Source organism: Muscardinus avellanarius (assembly GCF_963383645.1).
Source record: "Muscardinus avellanarius genome assembly, chromosome: X".
Lineage (NCBI taxonomy): Eukaryota > Metazoa > Chordata > Mammalia > Rodentia > Gliridae > Muscardinus > Muscardinus avellanarius.
The window spans coordinates 105,658,925-105,668,351 of record NC_137792.1 but is presented as its reverse complement, the minus strand read 5'-3'; the positions used below and the strand labels follow the sequence as shown (position 1 = coordinate 105,668,351).

General features: G+C 45.3%; 1 protein-coding gene across 1 annotated transcript; it reads right to left on the bottom strand.

The window, feature by feature from the left end:
- Positions 1-274: 274 nt before the first annotated feature.
- Positions 275-2,916, bottom strand: LOC308279017 (G-protein coupled receptor 83-like; the record flags this gene model as incomplete). Its single annotated transcript, XM_080718986.1, has 4 exons — positions 275-1,073; positions 1,730-1,863; positions 2,249-2,374; positions 2,575-2,916. The coding sequence occupies 4 exons, from the start codon at positions 2,914-2,916 to the stop codon at positions 275-277; spliced, it is 1,401 nt and encodes a 466-aa protein (XP_080575112.1).
- Positions 2,917-9,427: the final 6,511 nt, after the last annotated feature.

Genomic DNA, 9,427 nt, shown 5'->3' with positions numbered 1-9,427 from the left:
CCATCAGGTACAGTGCAAATACCCCTTTGATTCCAGGACTCAGAATCATCAACCACAAAAGGGAAGTGGGGATGGACCTGTGGGGGGTGTCCATGATAGAAATTCGTTGGTTCTCCCCATGTTGCTCAAGGGCTACACCATCTCTGGCTGATTTGTTGTTACTATATTGAGCATAAACACCTGACCTGGGCTAAGGGGGTGGACCAAATTTCCCTGGGAGGAGAATGGGATGCTCATAACCAGGGCCTCAGGGATTCTTTCAGCTGTCATGCCATTAGAAACATGTGCCCAGGTAATCATTGGGACAAAACTCCAGGGGGTCAGGGGGTCTTCGGTCATGGGTGCTCACCTTAGATTTGACAGAGTGCACCCGCATACAGAAATAAGCACCCTGCATTGAAGTCTCCATCTCTTGGTTCAAGGAGACATCTGGGTCTTCCCAGTCCCCCTGGACAGAGATCTGGGAATTCCCCTCCCCCATGATAAAATTGGGATCCTCAAATACTGGGGGCTCTGGAGAGGCCAGAGGTACCCTGGGCAGTGCGGATGTCTGGAGTTCCTGGAGCTCATGACTTTCCTGTACCTGCATCTGCTGCTGAACATGGGAGCTTCTGCACAAAAAGAATTTTGTGCACCAAGATGATATAGATCGGAGTTTGGCACGGAAGCTCCGGTTGAGCCAGCAGTAGATGAAAGGATTGTAGCAGGTACTGCTCATGGCAAGCCAGTGGAAGGCATAGAAAAGCACGCTCTCGGTTTCTACATCTGCACTGGAAATAAGAACCACATAGCAATTGAAGGGAAACCAACACACTGCAAAGACCATTACAATAAGAATCAACATTCGGATGCTCTTCTTCCGCTTCTGGTAGTGCGCCATAAGTTGACGGGCAGATGCATCACCAACAGCATTCTGGATCCACAGCCTCTTCCCCAGGTGAGAGTATGTCACGACGATCACCAGCAGTGGCAGGATGTACAGCAAACCAAATGTGCCAAGGTCTACATACTTCCCAACCAACTTGCTGGGGCCAGGAAAAGACGGGAGGCAGTGGCTCCTGACAACTCCATCCCTGGAGCAGAAGGCAGCGGATATTAGGGTAACAAGACCAGTGGAATGGACCTTAAGAATTTAGGTTCTAGTTCTAGCTTTGACATAGCATGCCATTATGTAAAGCCTATCTTCTTCAATCTCTAGGTCTTAGTTTCTTAAATTTTAAATTTAAGATATGGAACTAGAATATTCTGTCTTTTGGATCCTGGTCCAGGCAGGGGTCAAATAGAGACCCACCACATTCTTAATCACCAATGTTCCTACCCTGATGTCCTATCAAATTGCTCTCATTAACACAGGCTTAGAGTTACACAGAGGCTCTAAGTTTTATGTTGGGGAAAGTTGAAAGGGGACAAGAATGCAGTTAAAAACTGTTCAAAAGTCAACATCCTGCCAGGCGTGGTTGTGTACACCTGTAATCTCAGCACTTGGCAGTTTGAGACAGGAGGATTGCAGGTTTGAGACCAGCCTCAGCAACTTAGCAAGACCCTGTATATATATGTGTGTGTGTGTGTGTGTGTGTGTGTGTGTGTGTGTGTGTCTGTCTGTCTGTCTGTCTGTCTGAGGGTGTAGCTAACAGAGAAAGCCATTGGCCCAATACCCAGTAGCAAACTTCCTAAGAGTCTCTGGAAAGAGAAAGGTAAATGCATCTATTAAGTAACTGGTTTGACTTACGAGCTGATGAACTCAACCAGATTTTGATAGATCGCATGTGGAAGAGCAAGGAACACCGCAAGACTCCAGATCACAACGACAGCCAGGATGGTCTGAGAGTGTGTCAGCCTTGGCCTCATTGGGTGCAGAATTACCTGGAACAGAGATGCAACACCCTTCTTGACATCCGCTCAAGTCTACACTGTTTATCTAGGCAAATACTGATTGAAAAGTCCCAGGTTGGGATTACATAACTCACCAGGGATATTAATACAGTTTACCTTATTGCAGTACAAACCGGGTTGGATTGAAAGTAGAAGAAAACACAGAAAAAGATATTACGGCTCTAAATATACTGGAACTCTAAAAGGTGCTCAGCTGAAGGAGGAGGAAAAAGTGTGGATGTTTGTGTACCACTCCACAAATATACCCCATCCTCAAAGCCAGTCCCAGTTTGAAGAGTTTTGTAAAGTGTCTAATCGATCTGGGCACTGCACATTCCCTGCTCTTTTATTCAGAAGTGCCCTTCAGAGGCCTTACCCGGTGTCGGTCCATAGCAACTGCCATCAGTGTTAAAGTTGAGACGTGGAGAGAGCAATACTGAGCAAAGTGACTGACGTGACACATGATCCTGCCAAAGACCCACTGTCCACTTAGGAATCGGGCCTGGGGAAGCAGGAAGCAAAGGAAAGGTTAGCTAATCACTCAGATAGTGTTCGCAAGCCATGCAGAGAAGGAAGGCAAGTTCTAGAATGGGGGTTTGAGGCAAGCTGAAGTCTCTTCTTCCTCTTAGTCCCATCACCCATCCCTGGATTGGAGTGACATCTACCCTTTGTGCCAGAACCAACCCCTATAGAGTCACTCACCAGAGCAAATGGGCTGTTGAGCAGAATTATCATAATGTCAGATATCGCCAGATTGAAGATGAGAAGGCCTGTTGATTTGTAGATTTCCTTGTGCTTGATGAAAACCTGGCACACCAGTGAGTTGCCAAAGAGGGAGATCATTATGATGACTGCGTATGCCATAGACAGCACTATCTTTGCTGCGAGGTGGGGTTTGCCCCCCAGCCATTTACTGGCTGTTCTTATCGGCCCTTCTGGAATGGGGACACCGGTGCCATTCAGGCTTGTGCCATTCCAGCTTGAATCCTCAGGTGTTGGGACACAAGAGAGATTTTGGCGGAGCCAATCAACAGTACCTTCCATTTGTAATAGAAAAGGGGATGATCCGTTAAGTGAACAGTTCATTTTGATTTGGGGTGACAAACTGAGCCACAAGGGACTATAATGAAGTCAGAAGTCCTTCTATAATGGCTGACAAACAGAAAGTTCCAAATCCACCTTAGATTTGAAGAATCACAGATTTTGTTTCCCAGAAGAGTGGGTCAGCTCACATTCACCAGGATGAGGAAATCCTGTGGGGCCAATGAGAGGAATCATTTAACTGTGCTATTGAGTAAATATTCCTTCTCCCTTGTCACGTTCTATGAGTACCAATTACATTCTGGTCATTTGCAATATCTATCAAATATATTAGATGTATATTTCATTCATTCACAATTATCATTGTGGGAGGAGCAAATGATAGTTTTAGTACCTTAGGTTCCTATCTTAAATGGATTTAGAGAAAATAAAGGTGTGCATCTCCATTCCCAGCTTGCAGTTTATCTGTCACTGTGAGTCAGAAAAGGGTTGCTATCAGCCAAGTGTCATGACGTAAATCTGTAATCCCAGCATTTGAGAGGCTGAGACAGGAGCATCACAGGTTCAAGGCCAGCCTCAGCAACTTATAGTGAGGCCCCTCCGCAAAACAGTGAGAATCTGTTTCAAAATAAAGAATAAAAAATTGGGCTGAGGGTATAGTTTGGAGGTACCACACTAAGAAAAAAAGAGAAGGACAGCTGATTATAAAGCAGATTAAAGGCCAGAGTCCCTATGCTGTCCCCAAGCCTATTTTCAGTCTCCTCATCTGGGTTTTAGTGCAGGAGAGGAGTAGAGTACCTTTTTAAATATGACACACTGGAAAAGCACATTAAGATTCCAGCTGTACTGCACATTTAAAAAATTTGAATATTCTTTACTTACATTTTCATCTCTGAGATATTTTATCTTTATTTCTGAGTAATCTTCAATTAGCAGTGACTAGGGAATTGCTAAATGAACCCTGTAGCAAATCATTTTTAAAAGCAAATAATCATCCTTTTAATTTAATTTGGTCCTTTTTTTCTTAGCTCCATTTTTAAAATATTAGATTTTTACAGAAAGGTACATCCATATAAAAATGTAAATGAATTCTCCCCTGCTCTGGGTAGAGCCAGAGACAAACCTTCATCAGGAAATGGGAAGGATATTCAAGCAAACACCACTATAACACAGTAACAACCAGTTTGCATATATAGTACCAGCGAATACTGTATCAATAATTTTTAAATTATTAATTCATTTCTAGGATTCTTCTCCTTAAACCATCTTAGTCCCCACTTCTCTCTTCCATTAGAGGTTTAGCCCCAAAGAGCAGGTTGTAATTTTTAAAATACTCACCTTTGCATTAGCCAGTATTAGTACCTGTACTACATGTTACTTCCTGGCCAGGCAATACCTAGTAAATGTATCCAGATAATTTTCTATGCATTGCCTTTTTTCTGACTAACTTGATTGTTTGAAAGTATGACTCATTTCATTCCATTAAATTTTATCTATATAGGTTTACAGTCCATCAATCCATCAGCAAGTTTCAGCAGAAAACCCTGACACGCAGCTAGGCCATTTGCCTTGGATGAAAAAAAGTGGTTGCTTAATGACAAGTTATAGAGATCAAGTCTAACAACAAATAATCAGAGAACATTCCAAGTTGAAAAACTTATATAGTGTAAAATATATATGATTTCAGAACTACTCTAGGTGTTGAGAAAAGAGAGCTATTAATGCGAAATGAATTAGAGGAGTTTGAAAGACGATACACTCATATCTAGATTTTTATATAAACTGACAAACACACAAATCAGAAATCTGGGGAAGGGGGACACAGCTCAGTGGTAGATCAGACCGAACTCTGGGTTTGATCTCCCACTTCTTCCCCTCCCCCAAACAAGCCTGAATTCTCACCATTATATTGTTCTCCAAATCATGCTCCAAGTCTTTCCTAGAGGGCTGCTGCCTTTTAATTTAGATTGCATTAGTTAATTAATTAGTCAATAAAACACCAGGTCTCTAATGTGACTAGTCTGTAACCCCAGGCGGTGGCCTGCTGGTTAACAGAGCCTAAGGTAGGTGTGTGAGACGGTGGAGATATTTCAGAGTACTGTGGATGTAGAAGAGACCTTTGTTTCTCACATGCTCCCCAATTCCCTTTTATGTCACTGACTTGCAGTATTACTTCAGGCAAATAAATTTTCTGTGCCCTCAGTAGGATAGCTGTGATTAATAACAATTAACTACATATTTTAAAATAGTAGAAAGGATCTCGAATGTTCCCCAAACAAAGGCATGTTAAAGGACTGAGGTGATGTATGTTCCAATTATCCTGGTCATATAATTACACATTGTGTACATACAATGAAATGTCATTCTGTACCCCATAATATGTACAATCACTATGTGTCAACTAAAAATTAAAATATTTTTTCTGTGTCTTGGTTTCCACAACTGTTTAATGGGAATGATGTGTCACAAGCTGGAGGTGAGGATTAAACTAACATGATGGGGATAGATGAAAAAAATGTGTACTAATCAAAAGGCTTTATCATAGCTTTACTGATCTTTTATTTTTGAGACCCCCCTCCAATTTCCACCTTGGACAATCCCTCAGTGGCTGTTTTATGTTGCTTTTAAATCAGCAAGCTCAAGTTGAAAGGAAGTAAAGGGAATGTATTTATATGTTTATGTGTGGAATGCTTGGTATGTATTCATGGGGATTTTGTGTGTACATTTGTGGTATATGTGTTGTGTGTGAGTGATGTATATTAGAAAATCGTGTTGCATTTGTTGTGTGAATTTGTGTGGAACATGTTTACCATATGTTAGCATGCTGTACACTCGTATGGTGTGTATTTATCTTCTGCACAGATGCATGGTGTATGTTTTATGTGTTAGGTTTACATGCCATACAATTATGTGGTTTCTCTGCTGTACATGCTACTGTAGTATGTTTGTTGCATGTGTCGGTTTATGTTTTGTATGGGGTAAATATGGGTGGCAGTGCCCTTGGGGAGAGGAAATTACAGCTTTTATTGTTTACTTCTATGTCCCACTTCTGCTGCCCCTCCCACAAACGAGGGACAAACTAGGATGAGGCAAACTGGGGTGGTTAGCTGATCTGCTCCCAGGGTTTCAGATTTAAATCACCAATTACCCTACCTTTGACTATTCCTCCTCAGGCCAATCCCTCCTTTATGTTGCAAAATGTCACCATTTCCAAATGGAAACACCTCACAATGGCAGCCTGGGCCAGGAAAGACTGCGTAGTTAAGGGGGGTGGGATGGGATGGGGGGTTGTTGCAGTATGCCTCGAAGTGAGCTAGATTCTCTAATCCAGGGGAAGACTGTTTCCTCATCAAATCTGAAATGGAGGAGGGGGTTAGGAGGCCTATCCACGTGTCTCTTCACAGCTGTGCTCCCAGTACTTTCCAATGGAGGCGTCCTGCATCTCAATGAAAAGACCCTTTCAACAGCGGGAGGGAGGGGGAGTAATGGAGGGCAACTCCAAATTTCCAGCTATGACACCCTTCTAAATTTCCAAGTTAGAGTAGGGCTGAAAATGAGATTGGTTTGGGACTTCTTCACCAGTGCATCAGGGGAGAATAGGAATAAATAGCGTGGAGGGGGTATACCTATTCCCTTTCCCGAATCCCTTCCCCCACCGCCCAGGTCGGGGTGGTGGGGTTGTGGATTCTCTGGGCGAGGACAGCACAGGGACAAGATGTTAGAAGGCAGGGGCACAAAGGTTTGAGCCTCTGTGTTTCCCAGCGCTGCTGCGTAGTCTGGGTGAGGGAGGGGGCACCGCAACATTTCTGACAATTTCCCAGATCCCGAGGTGGAGAGGGGGCTCCAGAACTTCGGTTTACCTACTTTGTAAAGACGTGCTGCTCCACAGCAATACTTCTCTTTAGACAAACAGGCAGAAGGGGGCAGTGAAGAGGAATACATCCTCTCCCATGTAGCCCCTTCCCCAAATTTCATGAGGGCGGGGCTTTAAAGAGACACGTCACAAAAGACCTCCCAGCGCGCTGCGCAGGCGGGGGTCGCAGCGGCTGGTACCCGCGCCCATCCCCCAGCCTCCCGCATCCCGGGGAGAATAGGGAAGTGGGAGGGAGTTCTAATTAGGGGGGTTTCTTGTACATCGCCTCACAGGCAGAAGGAATGGAAAAGGATTCCCCTTCATCCTAAGCTAGAGCCCCTTCCCCAATTACCGAGCGCGTGATTCCGGGGGAGGGCTCCTTTTGAGCAGAGCTAAGCTCACGCAAGTCCTTGGCAGCCCACGGTGGCACTGCAGAGCAGGTGGGGAGGGGGCTGAGGAGACCCAGGAGAAGGAGGGGATTAGGGGAGAGGATGCAGAGGCTGCAGCTCGATAGCTGACCGCCAGCTCCCCGACACCAAGGTAGTGGAGTCAAGCTAATAGTTTTGTGTACTTCGGTGGTAAGGGGGGCGTTTTGTGCTCGTGGAACTGGGAGGGGGACAGCCAGAAGCTGCCGCTAGACTCTGGGAGGACAGGAATGGGGTGTGGGAAATGAAGGAGTGGGCTATCCAGAAGTATGGGGGACACACATCCTGACTTTTCAGGAGTGCTAGGAACCCTGCTGACCGAGAACCCACAAAAATGGGAGGGAATTTCTAGAAGCTCTCACAGAGCTCTTGAGAATTTGGGATTTTGCACACCCAGGTAACCTCTAAATTAAATGCATCCAAACGACCAGGCTAAGGCCTCGGGAATTGCAATGCCCTGACCCCCTCTAATGGGTGGGCAATCAGCCGACGGTGAAGGTAGAGGGTTCTCGGTCTGCGGGTTAGCCTGTTTACCTGGTGCCGGTCGCAGTGGCGGTAGCTCCCTCGCAGATTTCTCCCGCCTTTCCTGCAAACGTGAAGACTTACCTGGGAGCGCTTCAGCCCAAGAATGACTGGAAAGTCAGGAGCCGTCCAGCCTCAGTTTGCCGGGCAGGAAGAAAGGGGTTGCTGCCCCCTTCCTCAAACCAGGACTGCCTCAGAGCCAGGGTTGTCTCTGGGGTTCTGCGCACCGCAGCGGACTGCTGCAGCCAAGGTGGCGTGCGCACTGGCAAGCGCCAGGGGGACTGGGCAGTGACCCTCGCAATCTAGGGGCGGGGCCCGGGGCGGGCGGGCAGAGCTTTGCGCGAGACTTTGCCTGTACCACGAGATGCTGCCTGGGTCTGCAAAGCAGAGGGGGGCACAGGTGGCTCCCAGAGAAATGATGGCGAGTCAGTTTTCCAGAAGCTGACTGTGGCACTGAGATTTTGGTTGCCCCTTAATAGGGGCAGACAATCTGGGGGTCTAGACCAGATGGAGCATTTGAATTAGGGGGTCAGTTGTCCCAGTGAGACACAATCATCAATTTTAAACCACATGTATTTAATGTGCCAAATTCAATTTACTAACCAAAAGGTGGTTAACACCCCCCCCCACACACACACACACTCAAATTCTTTTATTCCTCATCATCTCTTGCACTCTCCTCCCCCAAGGGATCTTGACCTTCAGGATTTTTTTTTTTCTGACCTGCAGCCCCTCAGAGGAGCACTGAATCTGGAAATGGGACAGGATGGATAGAGGGGAGAAAGAATCGGTTTGGGGAAAGAAGTATCTTTTGAAAGCTGCCTATGAGTTTCCAGTGATGTAAAACAGCATATATCTGAAACCAGAAGTATATGTTAACTTTTGCAAAAACATCGTGCTCAATATGTTCGGGATCTTATTTTCGCTTAATAAAAGAAAGTAGAAGTGAGGAAAGGGGAGGAAGAAGGGGGAGGGAGAAACACGAAAACAGGAGATTCCTGATTTAACATGCAAAACAGTCTTGTTTTTAAAAAACTTTACTTGATACACCTGAGGTTTGTTATTTTATTTCTAGAAATTTCCTTTTCTTGTCTCTTTCATTTTTGGTGTGTGTGTGTGTGCCTACCTGCGTGTGTGTGTTCGTGTGTGTGTGTGTGTGTGTGTGTGTGTGTGTGTGTGTCCATCTGGAGAAAATAACCCCCCACTGTGCCTTTTAGCTTTCTGAATAGAGTCCTCATTTCCCCTGCACCCCGAATGTTCTGGAAGAAATGCGTAAACACTTTAAAACTCCTATGCGCACTGACGCACTGAGTTCTCCCAGGGTAGAGGAGGCCATGGCTAATCTTTGTTTACACATCTAATTTTCCCTCATTAGTACGCAAACACTGCGGATTTCTTCTTTTGAAGCTCAATTTTTCCTTCTGAAGGTGCAAAAACCCCCATTCCCCCCCACACCTTATATTTTCTTCTAAAAAATGTGGGAACACCATTCATTTGCCACATTCACCAATTTTCCCCCAAAAGTTCACCCCATACCTTCCCCTATGTATTTTGAATTTCCTTTGGGGAATGCAGGAAAACCCTGCACCCTACTTTCTATGGGTTTCTGTGATAGACCCCCCAATTATATCCTGTGAACATTAAAATCAAAATGATTTCTGTTTGGGGGTAGTAACATCTCATAATTTCCCCTCACCCCAACTTTTGCTTGGGA